The following is a 17570-nucleotide window of genomic DNA, read 5'->3' as shown; positions in this document are numbered from 1 at the left end:
TGTTAAAACCAACCTCAAGTTCTACCCTTTGTAAATGATCACTCGTTTTACCCTTCTCAGTAAAAAAAAGGTTTATGTATCCTCTTTTTCCAATAAAATAACATCATTACAAAAGAAATGCTTTGCAGACTGTCTGGTATTTGGCTGAAAACTCCAGCACTTCAGCATTCACTGACCGAGCCTGAACTATATCATTGCCAAGCCACGCCGGGTTTGCACTGCAAAGAAACCAGCAACACTGTGCTCAGGTCACGGAGTGTTTCTGAATAGGCACTAGCTTGCAAGATTGAACAAAACACAGAAGAGGAAGCTCAAGTTCTATTTAACTGCTTTCTTCTTAGCTGGAAAAAAGTAGTTAGGTGATTTATTCGTTGCCATATCAAGGCACAACACATCAAATTTTTAGTCACTTGGGAGGTCACACAGAGTACGTGCACCTCCACAGACGTGTACATTAAGTTGTACATCCAGCACTAGTAATTAACAATCCTAAATCAACCAGCCTCTGTTCTTCACCAAAAAAATCAAAGCGGGAGGTGTGGTCTAAAAAGTGACCAGTCAAACACCCACCAGGGTTGCAATGCTGCCAAATGTGACACTGAAATATTCCTTCTTAGGAGATTAGAAAATACACTTCTGAAAGCCTAGCACTAACCAACAGTCACACAAAACCCAAGCCAAAAGTTTAACTGTTGAAGGAACTAACAAGTGCACAGAGCGCAACTGCCTCAAAACTACATGCCTGAAATTGTACCACAGTTGCCGTAGCTGTCTCTGTGTAGAGACGTAGCGCTGACATCTCTTTTGACATGATAACCTTTATCAATTTCCAAGCCAATTAAACTCAAGTTTGTCACTGCGGTTGCCCCTTGTTCTTTTTTTGCAGGTTTAACATTAACTGCTCTTGGGCTCCGTTCTCACAAAGTCATGAGAGAAAAGGACTTATTGGTGGGTAAGGGAACACACAGAATTGTACCTGACAGTTCTGGTGTGGTGAAGTTCATCAGTGCCTCTTGTCTGGTCCACAACAATACTACAACCACTGTCTGCTGCAGTCCACTTCCAAAATCATAAGCGCTTTATAATTCTAGTAATTCTAATCTAATTAATACGGGATCATCTTGATTTCAAGGCCTTAAATACCTTTCCAGATAATGCAGAACAAACAAGATAGATAAATCTATTTCCAGCATTTGGCTCCCTTTGCAATGCATGCAGAGGCAAAGTACTTGTTTTCCTATTGCGGTCTCGGAACATTTTAATATTGTGCTATGGGAACAGGAAACACTTCTAACATCACAAGGAGGAATTTTCACAGAAGCAGAGGGTTCCTTGTGAGTCACTATATCCATAGTATTGTTTCAGTTGAAAAGCACATTAAGACATTTGTTTCTGCAGCTCCTACTAAAAACTATGCCAAAACCATAGTGCTCCAAGAGCAGTATTTCTTTTCATCTTAGCATCAATTATTCACGCCTAGTCAGACCCTCGTGATAATTATTGATAATCCATGATATTCATGTATATTCTTTCCTCATGATAAGGCTTTTTAAAGTCTAAGAAAATCTATACACGATGACAGACACGAGATACCAAACCTTTAACTGCAACAGCGTCACACATCCTTCATTATTACTTCAAATGAATAACTGTGCTACTATAAAGTTCTCTTTAAAAAGTATATTAATAATCTTCTCAGGTTTGTCATCGTTCACTCGCCCCTCCTTGGAAAAGATACAGACTACAATAAGAGTGCTCCACTTCGATATGAAGATATAAAGTCAGCGAGAATTCAATTGCATTCTTGAGAAGAGTTTAAAAGTAAAGAGCAGTTTTTAAACTGAAAATTCAACCACTGCATCTGGAGGGCTAATAATGTCGTTTTAGAAAGTCACTTAAAGATTTGGTTGTCAAGGCAGACTTTCATCTCAGATTGGCAAAATAGACAGTGCTGAAAAAATTGTTCCGCGTGGGAAGAGAAATGTAAGCTTATGTCAAAAAGCAGCTGGGCACACACAGTCTTTGACAATTGCCACAGATACAGATCAAATTTTATGCCACTGAAAAACTCGGCCTATTGCCCATGCCTATATACTAAAATGAGAATGTTATGAGTAACCTCAGCTTTAAAGCTCTTATCTCTAACCAGAGACTGAAGACAAATCCTCTTCGCATAGATCCCAAGTACAGGTCGTACCATGCATCTGAAGTTTGACTCTCTGGAATTGCAAAGTCCCTCTACAGCAGTTAAAATGGGAATCACCACTACTCATGGTTACATCAGGGAACAAGGACTAAGCCACACAAAGTCTAAACATAGCTTGGCAGTTTTTCATTTAACTGGAGCATTTATCCAGAAAAATACCAGTACTTCCTAAACAGTTTTAGTTAGCCGTTACCCATTAAAAATGTAAAGCCCAGAAAACTTTTGCCCAAATCAGCCTTCTAAGTAGACAGCAATTTTGTAAATCTATTCTTCATTCAACTCGGATCAGAGGGCAAAAGAGGAAACTTACATTCTTACAGATAAGCAGACGAGCTTCTAAATGGTAGTCATCGACCATATTTAGATATGTTAGGTGTTAACACAATATATGTTTCTCCTTATCTGACTTAAAGTCATGCAAACACTGATTTCATTTTAAATAAGGTAAGGAGATGCTTTGCAGTACAGTCTCCTTATTAGGAATGGGGAAGCATTGGCAACAGGCAGCAAAACCACTTATGTCCCCACAGGTGTGGCCAGACCAAATTCTTTCATGTATTAGTCATTCCTTAGTGATCTCTAGGATGGTTATTCATTTCTTGTACGGTAATGTTGGCCTGGAAAGCCTATTGCCTCACTAGCTCAAAAACTACCATGTTTATGTAGCTGGAACGTTGTGTTTCAATGCGAGTGGCACCTTTTTTAGCGAAATGTATCTTTGGAATAAGCTGCATGACAGCCAAAAGGCACAAGAATCTAAAGAATTACCTTCTTTTTGCTTCTTCATATTGAAGGCGTAATCTCACTTTCTCAGCCAACTGGTTATTGCTGCTGGTAATAAACTGAGACACAAAATATAAAATCAGCAACTTCGCAATCACTCCTCTTTTGACATTCCCTATCGATGTTACAAGTTACACTTGCTCTTGCCAACTCATTTACTAGTTAAACCAATTGCAGAACAGGAAAATATTGCTTGTGAATCAATTTTTTGTGACTGCTTCAAATACTTAAAACTCCACGAGAGAGGCTCTTTTTGATCTACTTTACCAGAAAAAGAAAGTGTGCAACACCTAACTTGGGCTTGTATTTTCATGCACATGCAAACAGCTTTGCAGTCTTTCCCATTAAAGGCTGTTTGTAGCCTTTAAGTGCCGCCTTGCATTTTGTCTGGGATGACATCTTGCTTTGGCTGTAAAATCTTAAAGACCAGGGACATCCCCTCATACCCAAATCTGCAGATCCTTAGTCATATGTGTGGCACTGACTGAAAGCGGTTGCAGATGTTTAAGCAAAGGCTACAAGGAAAGGCTTCTGCAATGTCCCATAAAACACACGACGCACCCGCAGCTCTAATTGAGTCTTTGCTGAGGCTGGCACCAACCTGACAGATAGGATCTTGTTGCACAAGTGGCACTGAAGGTTTACGAGTACTACACATTTGATGGCATTAAATTATCTGCACATCATTCTAACTCATAATACTCACACTAAAAGCCAAATATACTCTTAAGGGAAGAGCTTAGCCCATATGGAGCTGCTGAGTATTTCTTGCCTAGTAGCATAGCGCTGCTGTAAAGAGCTAAGGGAGTATTTGTATCACAAGAAGCTACACCTACAGGCAAAATAAAACTCACTTCCTTTTTATTCCCACCTGGCTTGTTATAACAGAGATATCGTGGGGAAACAGCAAGTTGCCTTTAGAGATACATTAACGTTGCACACAAAAATGAAGGTCACACTGAAGTTTAAACCAGGACAAGGTATCGTTTTCAAACTTACTTGCCCATGCTTGGAAACTAAGCAGTACTACATAGATTATAGTTGAGAGGAACGTCTCCACATGCACTTAGTTTCTCATGCATTACTCACATTTCCTGAAACATCTGTCTGGGAGCTGACATCCAGGTACTGCCGGGGTAACAAAGGGCTGGAGCTTTCCACAAACACGCTGCTGGCCCACAGGTCTGACTGGGATCCTCTGTCATTCACAAAGCTGTCTTTTAACCTAGCTAAGCTCTAAAACCAGAAAAAGTCATTAGGTAAGCTCACTTCTGCTCAAAATACCTCAGAAGCTACATAATTATGTAGTTGAGGCTAAAGCTAAGACCTGAACATGTTCACTGTCTGCACTCAGACTCCTCAAACACAAGGTCCAGCACGGCTGGACTGCACCTCCCACAGCACGAAGAAGCCCACAGGACCATCAGCACACCACTTTGCCCACACAGACAGGGGATGGAAGACCAAGTGGGCCCATCTCAGTGTTTTCCTGGCTTCTCCAGATCCGCTCTTTGCTAGCAGTGCAGTCACACTGCTTCGTTCTTGACCAGTAACTGTGAGACCAACACTCATCTCTAAGCAAGCACTTGTTACATTTGGTTGCTATATATTATACTAATTGTTTCCAGAATCTGAAGAACAAAAAGATGGCAGTACAACCACAGTATAGGGTTAATTGATATTAATAAAAATCTTATTTATGTACCTGAAATTCAAAATACCTTAATGACCTCTCAGAAACTCAATCTGATAGTAATGGCAACACAAAATACTAGAAGGTCATCTTCGTTCAATACCTGAATGAGGTCTTGTTTTTCCTTCTCTCCTGACGTGATGGCCTTCTTGAGAGCTTTCATTTCACTTAAAATGGCCTGTGCCTCATCAAGTTTGTAGCCACCTTGAGTATCAGACATTTTCATATCAATCCTGCATGGAAACGTAAGAAAAAAAATTATACAATGAGCTAATACTTTACTAAATCCAGTTAATTGAACCATCCTAGATGCACGCACCCTGACATTAATTTGTTAAGAAAAACATACTCTGAAATATAACAAAGACAACAGAAGGAATAAAGAACCCTACTCATCCCCACTTAAACCACTCCACTCAGAAGTACATTAAGGTTTAGAACTCTGTTTGAGCCCTCAGACTCCCTAGGGAGAAAAAAGATGCACATGAAACCCCCCAAACAGTAGATTTGGGCAGAATGCTGCTGGTTAACTTGTTTCTAATCCAGATACAATCAGCCATCTACGAGATCCACCTTATTTTCAGTCATGATTTCAGAAACCAGGCACAGAGCTCACAGGCACAGACGTATTTGCTTGCACAACCTAGTTACAAGCTGCCTCATCATTCTCTCTTCTCAAAGGAATTCTACTGCAGTTGTCATTTATAATAAATAAGATATTAACCAGTGACATTACTTAAAACACGCCAGACATCTATTAGTACAAAGGTAAGTACCTGAAATTTTTCCTCCCCTTCCACTCCACCTCAAATTTTTCCTCAGTGCCCTAGAACAATGGCTCTTATAATTAAGACAATAGGCTGTACTGTCTCATTTGTATTGAGCAAGACCAAGTAAGCCAGAATTCAATTTAACTGGCAAAAGCCTGGTTCAAAATCTTTTTCCTGTGAAGTCATTTCTGATGTGGTCAGCCCCATACAGGCATTGATTTGAGAGAACTACCCCCGTGGCTGTGTACTACTTTCAACTGCATATGTCTAAAGATATCAGCAGGAACATATTTCAGCTTACGCTGTTTAGGCAGCTATTTATAAATGTAGAGGGGGATGTATTACAAGTTCAGATGCATTTAGTTCTACACTGAAAATAAGATCTTCAGAACAAACTTACTTCTTCAGCGTTTGATATCCATGCTCTTTGTACTGGAGCTCTTGCTTCATGTGAGCTACTTCTCTCTTGAGTTTATTAACCTGTAGCAAGGTGTCACATTTTTAGAATGATATCTTACATGAATATTTAGGAACAACACTAAGCATTTAATTCAAAACTTACTCAGAGTAGACAATACTCTACACAAAGTTTCCAGATAAACAGCTCATCTCAACAGCAGCTAACAGCCCTGACTGCATCCTCATCAGGACATCACCACTGGCTAGGGATTTATCCAGTATTACACCACTTAGCAAGGGGCTCAAAGAAACTTATAACCTCATAAGCAGAAAACTGAGAAAAACTCAGGAGAGATGGGAATGAAACACATGTCAATTTTACTCAGTAATATTCAAAACCTTTCCAATCATTAAAAAAAACATTAAGCATCAGGACATGAGCTACCCTGCAGTGATGGGAGCCATCCTCCAAGATACCAAACTAAAAGGTCCCACTGCATGAGTAACACAGCAGGATGATAATAAATATTGTAAATCCACTGACCCTACAGCTTGCTGTTTTATATTCCTCCACAGAGGCCAGAATGACCTACTTTACTTTAGTCCTTTCTTCTTCCCAAACTGAGCTCTGCATGAGAGCGCACACTGCCGCTGCTAACAACCCGCACTAAGGCCAGGACAAAACAGCTGCCAGTCTCTGGAGAGAACGCGCAGCTCCCCAGAGCTGTGGCATGCAGCTCAACACCCCACAGCGTATCTCCACAGCAATGTGTACTGCCAGCTTCCAAGGAAGTCTGAAGTCTAAGGGGAAAAAAAGAAAGAGTTTCAGACTCTTAAGATGGCAACGTTTGAGAATTGTGATAAATTATCTCCTAGATTAAGAATGGCAACGTTAGCTCTTTCAGCTGCTTTGGCACCTCCTTTTAGTACTTTCCATAAGGTTTAGAAATACCGTAAGATTACTTGTGGCAAGCAAAGGTCCATTTATATTACTTACCCTGGATTTTGTAGTAGCAATCTCCGCTTTGAGGATCTCTGGGTCATACTTGGAACTTGACGATGAGCCAGAGAGCACTAGAACAAATACAACACTCAGTTTAGCAACTCTCCCTTCTTCCCTCTTCCACCAGTCCTACCACAAATTAAGACCTCCCACCACTCCTGCACACCCAGTTCTCTACGCATTGCTGGTGTAGGCCATTTTTACCTATTTTCCAGAAGTCTTCTCAACCCTAAAAGGCAGGGAAGGGCAAGTACCCCACAAGAAGTACACGCTAAAAAGGCCAGAGCATGTTTTGCATCTCCAAAGTCTTGATTTCTTCCAGGTTAACACATTTAGCTCAGACTCCCAAATATATTCACTCCACTCAGCAGCGTGGCCTCCTGCACTCCCAAAGGCACTTAAAAGAACTGAAGGGACATTTAACAGAACTGAAAGGGCAGGCACTGAATAAAGGTTTACTTTATTTTTTTTTTTTTACTTTATTGTTGAGTACACACACTGAATTTTTAGAAACAAAGAAAAGCAAAGAACAAGAAGAAACTGAAAAATGCAACACAAGCCCTCTCACAGCCTTGAGGACACGACCAATCATACAGTGTGTCACACCAGATTAAATCAATGGCCCATTAAGAACAGAACTCTCCTCTCAGTGGTGGTTAAAACCCTTCTGCTTCAGAAGGTACAGAAACTCCCCAACGTGCAATGATATTAGAGGTAGCTGTAGGCAAGGGAGATATTTTGATCCTTGGAGCCATCAGTTTATGCCCTATAAAACCCAGGAAAGCATTTCTATTTCTTTCTGTTTGGTTGTATTTTTAAAGACAGATCACATCATGCCAATGTAATTCATGTTCATAGTGTTCATGGTGTTCCAGTACGACACCATTTAGGTAGAGCACTCCTAGGAGAAGACCAAACCCAGCACTTCAGAGATGACAGATGGGACCTTGAGTCCAATAAGAATCCTTCAGTTGACCGAAACTACTTAAATGCTTTTTAAGATTAGGCACAAGATTAGCCAGTGGGGTTCACCACCATAAGATATAACCCAGCCAGAGTGAAGTGAGGAGAGGTCAGTTGATTGATGTGGTTATCAAGAACATAACAAGTTCGCAGTGCTACGGATTATTAAAAAAAAAAAATCCTGGAAGACTTGCAGGAAATAAATCCTCCTTCTATACATTAGCCAGGGGAATCAAGGAAAATCCCATATAACTTCATTTTTCACATTTGTTGAAGCCCGTGCTGAAAATCTGCACGCTGACTCCAGTGGCCGAGCCAACCACAGGAGCATTTCATAACAATGATCCTTTACCAAGTCAGTGCTAGGCAGCTATTGCCTTTGTGACAAACTGAGCAAACGCAGAGAGTGACACAGCATAACACATCCCAGAGCTCTATTACAGGACTAGCTTCAAGCACGTTACTGACCTAGCGTGTTCGCGACTAAGAAAGTCACTGGATGAGTACTCACGGCTGGTCTGAGAGCCCAGTTTGTGCTCCCAAACGTCATGCAGCTGCCGATATTCTTGCTGGGCCAATTCAAGCCTTTGCTGTTTCACCTGATAGATCTCCTTCTGTGCAGCAATTGCCTCCTGAGCCAGGACAAGGTAATCTTTCAGCATATGCTCCTGCTCCCGCCGCCACTGCACACGAGGGTCTTCTATCTGGGTAGTTTCTTGGAGAGAAATCAAAAGGAGGCAAGATGAATGAAAAGCAGGTCTGTGCCGCTGCCTGGAGAAGCTTCACCATTTATAGCAATAATTTAATCCCCTAATAAAAAATGGAGTAAGTATATTTTCTTTTTTTTCTCACCTGTTTCCCACTGATCCCCAATGAACTCCAGTGAATCACCATACAGAACAACTCATGAGGAACTCATCATACGATTCTCCAACTCTCCTGCTGCTGAAGCCATCCTGGTTCTGTCCCTTAAAACATCCTCAACGAGCATATATACACGCACACACACACTCTGAGATACTGACATAGACTGTTAGACTTATCTTTATTGTAACTGCTTTATGAGATTACTAATAAAACACCTCTACTATTTCACTGATAAAAAACTTAAAGAAAACATCATTGCCACATGACTGCATTATACTGCATCTGACAACATGAAAGTAATTACAACCCTGCCCATCCTCTTTGGCTGCCAAGTGGCTTTTATTAAAAAGGGAATAAAACCCTTCTCGCTCAGATTCCATAGGTACATAAAAAAAAAGACTTATTAAATCACAGAATGTATTCATGGAAGCATCTCAAATGACATTACATACACAGCATCTCAGAAGGGGAGTAAACATTTCCTCCACTGAAAGAGGCAAAGCAGTAAATTGCTGCAGAATACAGGAGGTGGAGTTTAAGAGAAATATTTTTTGGTAACATAGGCAACGCAGTCATGAGCAGACACACCACTTCCACCTCCGTTACTCCAACAAAACCGATGCATTGCTTTTCAGGTTTCTACTCATGAATAAGGCATAAGGTCATAGACACGCACCTATTCCTAATACTAATTAGGCAATTTTTTTGTCAGCATTTGTCTCAGTTTTGTGAAGAAGCATCCAAAATATTTTTCATTTCTTTTTCAAGGCTACTATATGTTCTTCTTTGGAACAGGTTCCAATATTCAGTCGACTAAGTGCTCTAAACTGTTTAAACTACGTGCTTGAATAAGGATGCCTGGTTACCACATGATGAATAATTAATAAAAAGGAGCTGCTTGAAACTATCAGTAGACATCTAATCTGCATATCTTAAGAGCCTCTTTAAATATTTAGTAAGAGCTGTCACGGTGGAAGGTATGAGCAGCTCTTAAGTGAGTGAAGCATAAGACCAACACTGCAATACACAGGATGTAGGGAAGAGAACAGTTTGACAGTAATCTTAGGAGCAAGACTGGAAATAAAAGGATTTTACCCAAGGGATGGACACTCAACCATTTTCACAAGCTGTCCATGGTCACGCTGAGGAGAAAATTAACAGGATGCCCCAGCAATAACTTGTTTTAACACTATCTCAAGACCCGAAAGAACACAAGGCATTTCAAGTTACATAGCAAAACTTAGAAAAGCTCCAGAAGATGATTTAAAAAAATCCTTTATAGTATACTTTGTAGAAACATTTCAACAAAAAGTCCTTTATAATCTGTAAAGGTTGTGCTCACACAAGCAATACCTCTGCTGATGTAATGCTAAAGCCAAGCGTGGACCTGAAAAACTGACCCAAAACAACTTGATGAAAAAGGAGCTACTTGTGCCAAGTATAGGTGCTGGTATCCTCCCAGCAAGCACTATAGTGTCTCTGAGAGGGAGCACAAGAAAAGTCAGGAAGACACAACAGTGTATCCACTGCAAGAGTCTGAAAACCCCAGAGTCTTTTTCCTGTTCTCACCTCTGAATCCCATTTTCCAGATAACTATTACCCACACCCAGAAGCATTAACTCCTTTACTCTGTACCTGAACCAAAAGGGCAAAGTCAGTTGCAAGTTACCCCGTTAGATACCTCAGACCAGCCTACGTGAACGAGCACCAGCAACCACGACTCAGAACTCTTAACTTCCAGCTCTGAGGGTATCATGGCAACACACCCACAACTCTTGAAGTCTAATTCAGGACACTAGGTCTTAAGTCTCCCTGTACCTATGGGTAGCTTAAGCTTGGTTATTTCCATTTTTCACTTAAACTAGAAGCCCATTCTTCCTATAATCATAAGAACGGTGGTGGAAGTTGCTGCAGGGAAATCCCTCTGTTATAAGCAACCAGGAAAAAGGTTACAGCAATCTACTATCCTGAATACCTCTGTTAGGTGGTGAAACACTGACACCACCCCAAGCGCACAACCCACCAGACAAAGGGAATGCTTGGCAGCCAGATGATGGAGAAGATGGACAATGCACACGTACTGAAACTGCTTTGTTCCCATTTTTCTAAATTGGCCTTTTCAGTAATCACAGCACTACCTGTATCCCCTTGATTGTAGCTTTGATTCTCAAACATGTCATAGCAATCTCTGAAAATGTTGGCCAAGGGCTCTTGATCTGCCCCAGCTACTGAGAAATGCAAAGTACATTCAAAAGCCAGATGAAAGGACTACAGAAATTTAGGCTATGACATCATTTGTTTTCTTGTGAATTTTTAATTTATGTTGGCTTGTCACAAATAAACCTGATTGTTTCATGTTTGAAGAATGTGGCCTTACTGTGCTTGCATCAGCACCTGGCAAGAAAATCATCACTGCTTTGTGCAAATCAAATTCCAAAGAAGTTCTCCCAGAGAGATACTCAGGGCTATGCATTAATACTGTATTAAGAATATTCTGGGTACTCAATCCAATTTAATTGTATTTGGTTTGCCTTGGAGAGAAGGTTAGAAGTGTTCTCCATCTCACTTTTTTAAATGGTTCGTGCCTTTAGATTTAATTTAGGTCTGTCCTTGGGCTTGTTTCCGATAATTAGTCTCAAAGACTTCAAGTGTGCAGCAAGAGCCAACATGCCTCCATCCCCTTCACACCCTCTGATCACAGCTCCTTCCCGCACAGACAACCTGTGAGACACCCTGGAGAAGAACGTGGTTTTGGACACTCTCCAGAGGATACTTTAACGTAAACCACAAAGATGAGCCTCTTGATTAGCTGAAAGTGGATACGGTTTGCTTTATCATGATTTGCACAGGTGTAAAAAAATATAGTCATGGTTTTGTTTCTCTTCTTTTTAACCTTTTAAATGAAGTTCTAGGTCAAATATTGTAGCTTCTGGCCTCCCATAGAAGTGAAACTTTCTGAGAGCAACCAGTATTCGGGAAGCGTCATCACGGCTTGAAGGCTTCTCCGCACATCCTTGGTGCCTGTTGTGCTGCAGGTGTCACAGACCAGGGGTAACTGCCCCGGATCACACAGGGCTCAGATACGCATCCAGATCTTTGCACATTTACCCAGGATGGAATCGACTCAAATGTACTATTTGGATCACATTTTGTTTGTTCCACCTACACGCGGTGGCTTCTGCTAGTTGAAACACTCCAGAGGTCTGACAAGCTTCTGCTCCCCACAGCTGGCTCGGACTAAAGGGTTTTTTCCTATATCTCAACAGTGTACCCCCAGGGGCACAGCTAGCCACAACTCTTTAGGCAAATGCCAGCAAAGTAAGCTAATGCCTCATTTTTGGCTAGGATGGGCTACACTGACAAGAAGCCCTCAAATTCCTCCAGTGGGGATAGGAGAGAAAGACAAACAAGAAGATAAAAATACATCGCAAACCAAAAAGAAAGGTCACAGAGGAAGAGGAAACGACTCTTGGGAACATCCTCTTATTTTACTCCAGTCAAATTTTTCCTGTGGTCAGTGGAGATCCTGATGTTCACTTCAGAAGGTGGAATGAAGATTATTTCTTTGGGGAACAATGCCAACTCCCACAGCACCTGCACAGGTTTATATCTACTGCAACAGTTCAAAGCCACCAAAGCCCACAAATGTTTTGCTAGAAAGGGACAGGGAATAAACAGCTTCCCCAAAAGCATTGTATGGGTAAAACTGAATTGGCAGGAACCTCTTAATCCAACCCTGCTGCCTAACCCTTCAGAGTCACTGGTAGGTGGCATGCCCCTGGCTCTGGTGGCCTGAAGCACCCTGGCAGGCATACCTCCAGCACACTACAAGAAGACAGCAAAACTCCATCCACCAAAGAAAAGAAGTCCAATCATATTTCTGACTCCTCTGCAGAGCCTGCACAGGCTCCTCTCTCTTTCCTCTCTCTTCCTTCTCTTTTCCTCATGCGTGTAGCCATGTAAACATGAAATCATGCTGAAGGAGGTAAAGAGAAGCCTTAGCAAGACTTCTAAACTAAGCTCTTACTCCTTTTGTAAGTGTGGTCAGCACAGGAATAATCCACACCCAAGTGAGACTGGCAAAAGCGTGAAGATTGAGCCTGTCTTTTAAAAGCAACCTCATCCTTAACTCCCCCGAGTGCTTTTCTGGGCAAGTGAGACAGACAAGACAAGGTCTTATAGACCTACAGGAGACCCCAATTTGAGTCTTGCCGTTCAGCACCTTCTCAAGCAAAGTTTATCCAGTCCTCTCCTGTGCAGATCTCCTTTGTGTGATCCTGAAGGGTTTGCCTACCCTTTCTTCCCCACTGTCCTTTCCTGTAAAGGGAAAAATCAGCATCCCCTGCCTCACAGAAAAATAATTAGTATAAAGCCACTTACAGATATCTAAATAGTGTGATATTGGATTGACATAAACTCATATTTGTGTCACCTTCACATCTGCAGACATCTGGTCTTTTTTTTGCAGAGGGCAGTTGTTGCTTTTTGAGAATAAGTTTTTTTTTAATTCTGCACCTTTAATACCCAAGAGAAGTTGCTAAAACCTGGAAGACACAGTCTCGGGCTAGGTGAAAACATGGCGTCTCTGAGAAAGGAAAGGATGTAAAGATAACCAAGAAAAAAAAAAAAACACCTAAACATAACAACCCACAAAACAGACTTCAACACTTTTTTTTTTTTTAACAATCTTGCAACTTGCTGAAAAAATTGCTGAAGTTCAGGTGAAGTCCTAGAAGCAGATTTAAATACAAAAAAAAACCACCAAACCAAAAAAAAACCACTTTTGTATTTTAAAAGTTTTAGAAGTTACAAGCACCCCCAAGAGGGCCTGGGCACAGTTCTGATGTGAACTTCTGGACAGTAATTGGAGCTGTTCTATAAAGAGAACCAAAGTTCTCTTTATAAGAGCCATGGCTTAGTTCGAGGATACAGAATAAAAATTCCACAAGCATTAAGACTTTCCTACTTGCACACCTCCCAGGATATCCCAAGCCTACTCGACAGTTTCCTCTCCGGTCAAAGCAGCACAAAGTGCTGCAGCCCAGGGAGCTCAGGCAGTTGTTCCGTTTATCCCTGCCAGGGGAGTCAACTCAAGACCTTTGCACTGTTTCCGATAGTCTTGCCACAAGGACAAATTCCAGACTGAGAACAAACTCCAGATCACTGCTACCTAGTCGGACCCTTCAGCAGAGCCAAATCTTGCAGAGGTGTGTTCTTAGTATCAGCTTGAACGTGACTGCTGAGCTGAAGATTGAAACCCAAAAGGTCTCAAATTCCTGGTTTAGAGAGGGAACTAACTTGTATCACAGAGGACAGGATTTAATTGCATGAGCTGCAGATCTAACCTGCTCTAAAGCATGCTGTTAGCGATATTGTGGGTTTATATTCAGTATATTTTAACACAGGCATAGAACAATCACTCTGTAAAAATACAATAACATGTCACTTACTGGTGTTGTGGTCTATGTAATATACTCCAACCTGAGGGTCATAAGCTTCTTCCCATCCTAACGGCAATTCATCACTAATGCAGTCTGCAAAGGTTAGTGGTTTAGTATACCTGAAATGCAAAATAATATTTAGGATGAATAAAAACACTCCCACATGTCTAATCCAAATGACTGATGAAAACACAAGTGCCACAAGGGCTTCGGTAAAGAAAATTTAAAGTAGAAAAATACTTTAAAGCTTTTGTTCTTATCAAATAACACTCCACAAACTCTGCCCTGGCTTCATCTGAAGTTACAGCCAGACGAATTCATTCTGACAGAGCTCCCAAGCCTTGCCCGGCTCTGCCAGTACTCGCTCAACAAAGGAACATGAAGAACTTTGCCAGAAACAATCCTCCTCTCTCAACTGAAAGAACCAGACTCTCGGCAGGCAAGTCCTGTATCAAAAATATGTAGACAAGAAGGAGCAAGATAAGAAATGCAATCTGCATATCATGAATAATTAAGACCGCACAATCAATACCAAGTGCTGAGGACTGAGGGACCACTTGTCATACAACTCCACTCATCTGCACGGCAATATGTTCTGTTTCTTTCATGACAAACTATATTCGCTTTCCAGTATCACAAAAGCACATAACCCACTCAGTCCAAGTGAAGATGTATTTCTGCAATACTGCTCTGATGAGTGTTTCTATTGGAGACCATGTCCAGCAACAGTTTGAAGGGACAGCTACAAACAAAGCCCCCAGTACCCATTCCTGCAGTGACCCCATAGATTCTGGTCACTGAAATCACACCCCTCTCCTCCCTTTGCACCTGAGCTAATGAGGTTTACGGCACAACAACAAAACTACTAACCACACGTACCACTGCAGGGAGGCATAAGGCAAGAAGAATTAAGTTTGCAGGTATCTCAAATATCCAGCTGCCAACAGCACAAAATGTCACAGGTCCACAAATCCATCACACATCCCACATGTCCAGAGGAGGCCATGAAGACAATCCGAGGGCCAAGGCACCTCCCATATGGCTGAGAGAGTTTGAGATTTTCAGGCTAGTGAGAAGGCTCCGGGGAGATCTTCTCGCAACCTTCCAGTACTGAAATGGGCTCCAGGAAAGCTGGGGAGGGGCTCTTGATCAGGGAGCACAGGGATAGGGTGAGGTGGGATAGTTTTAAATTGAAAGATGGGAGACTAAGGAAGAAAATGTTTTCCTGTGAGGGTGGTGAGGCACTGGCTCAGGTTGTCCACAGCAGTGGTGGCTGCCCCATCCCTGGAGGTGTTCAAGGCCAGGTTGGATGGGGCTTGGAGCAACCTGATCCGGTGGGAGGTGTCCCTGCCCATGGCAGGCGGTTGAACTGGATGATCTTCCAGATACCTTCCACTCCAAACTGTTCTGTGATTCTGTGATCCACAAAGCACCGCACACTCCATATCTGGAGGGAAGTCCATGACCGTGCTGGGACTCATCGGTTGGACTTACCAGCAGAGCCTTTGGGTAAAACACACAGAACACCATAAAACACTGCAGCCCTTCCCTTGCAACTGGGTCAAAACAGCTCAAAACTGGGGTCGTACCAAAGTTTGCTGCGTACTAGAATCACGGCTCAGGAAGGTAAGGAGGTTAAGAGAGGATTTTTCAAGCCCACTGTAATGGGCTGAACAGTTTGCAGAAAGTCTTCCCTATCCAACCATAACGCAGCAGGACTGGCAGTTAGATAAAGACTTTTATTAATTTTGGAGCATACTTGAGCATACTACACCTGAAGGCACTGAGCAACCAGCTGGTAGCCCCATGTTAACACCTTAAATTCACTCATCAGTGCGAAGGGGAATTTTAGAGAAACGCCTCCAACCCTAAGAGGCTCAACACAAAATCAACATTTAATGACCGACATAATTCTACCCCAAAAAATGACCTGGAAGTCTAGCACAGGGTAAGAACATTTCTGTAGAAGCTACACAAGCCACAAAGATCTCTACTTACTTCTTGACACATTTCACTGTCAACGCGTTACTTTTGCCATCTGAAACAGTGCTTGAATCACTATTTTCGCAGAAAATTTCAATTTGATTCAAAGCTCTGCAGTACAAAAAAGAACTCTGAACTTCACCACACAGAACTGTGAAACAGTAAGAAAGTTTCACAGAAAGGTTTATTTTTAGCGTTCTGAATCTAGACTGTGTACCAAAAGCATGTTTGTGTAGAAAATAGAGATTACCTGAAAGTAAAACAGAATATCTGATTGCTATCCCTCAATCCATGTTTTTCCCTGCGGATCGAGCTGCTCCCAAGTACGCAGTATTCATTGCACTGAGTTGATCAAGTCGAAGATGCACAAGGGTAAAAATGCAGAGCAAGGTCAGATACAAGGAACTCTCCAGAGATAATGCAGATGAAAGTGCTGTTGCAAACGTGTTGGAAATTTTAACTGCAACGCTACGTTTAGCGCTTTTGCCTCACTGAAAAGCAAACTGCTAACATAAAATAAAAGCAGAAAAGGTAGGGAAGAGGGGAGGAGCAGAGCTGACCACTGGACTTTGGAGGACTTACGCTGATCCCTGAGGAGCCCAAACACAGTGTATCATTTGATGAATAATACTCAAATTGAAACCAATTCACAGCAACATGGTTGCTGTTTTGCTACTTTCTACAAAGAGCTCGTCCTGGGTTTGCAGTCTCTAACCTCATACACCAGCCCCTGCGCAGTCCTACGGATTAACTAAACAAAAAAATATGTATTTCCCATATCCCAGCTACAGTGCTCAACATTTTTGGTGAATGATCCCAGCATATATCCTCCAACATGGGGCAGTAATTAAATGCATACCTAACGTGTATTAGGTGGGTGTGCTGCAGCTATAAAACATACTTCAGTAGCTTAGTCTGTATTACACATTGAGAAGAGTTTTCTGCAGTAGAATTCTACTCAAGAGTCACATTTAATATTAAAATCAACTTTTTTTAAAAAAAAAAAACCAACAAACAAACCAGCACTGGGCTGCATTATCAGCCCCAGGACCTGGAAACACTTTTCATCAAAGAACACCACTGTAGTGCCACCTTCAATGCCCCAAAGTTTAATACCAGACTCATAAAGATTCTGCTCAGTTTTTGTCCAGTTCTATTTTACTGAAAGCAGCTGAATTCCTTCTAGGTGTGCTCAGGAACTGTCAGATTCAATAGGAAGCCAGGATCAAGCAGCTGAAGGATGCTTATTTCTATTTTTCATAAACTGTAATGTATGAACTCCATCCAGTCAGTTCTTTCAGTTAGAATTTTGGAAAAAGGGCAGAAAAAAGCAAGTCAGGATCCCTTTGCTACAGCAACGACACAAGCCAGCTGGAGACTTGCTGGTTACTAGGGCTCAGAAACAATCATTTCACCTCTGAGATTCAGATTTTCAGTCTGTCTCACAAGGAGCACCCACCAC

The 17570-nt window shown here is 41.7% G+C and overlaps 1 protein-coding gene across 1 annotated transcript in view; it reads right to left on the bottom strand.

Annotated features, from left to right (window-relative positions):
* Positions 1-17570, bottom strand: part of WWC1 (WW and C2 domain containing 1) — a 70187-nt gene that overhangs the window by 23962 nt on the left and 28655 nt on the right. Inside the window, exons 2-8 of the mRNA XM_069868924.1 lie at positions 14135-14244; positions 8329-8532; positions 6849-6925; positions 5853-5932; positions 4786-4915; positions 4079-4225; positions 2975-3048 (exon numbers count right to left, since the gene is read on the bottom strand). Coding sequence (XP_069725025.1) covers positions 2975-3048; positions 4079-4225; positions 4786-4915; positions 5853-5932; positions 6849-6925; positions 8329-8532; positions 14135-14244 — 822 coding nt within the window. The remainder of the gene's footprint in view (positions 1-2974; positions 3049-4078; positions 4226-4785; positions 4916-5852; positions 5933-6848; positions 6926-8328; positions 8533-14134; positions 14245-17570) is intronic.

Source organism: Phaenicophaeus curvirostris, chromosome 15, assembly GCF_032191515.1.
Source record: "Phaenicophaeus curvirostris isolate KB17595 chromosome 15, BPBGC_Pcur_1.0, whole genome shotgun sequence".
Classification (NCBI taxonomy): Eukaryota; Metazoa; Chordata; class Aves; order Cuculiformes; family Cuculidae; genus Phaenicophaeus; species Phaenicophaeus curvirostris.
The sequence above is the reverse complement of the archived record's forward strand: the minus strand, read 5'-3'. Positions and strand labels throughout refer to the sequence as shown.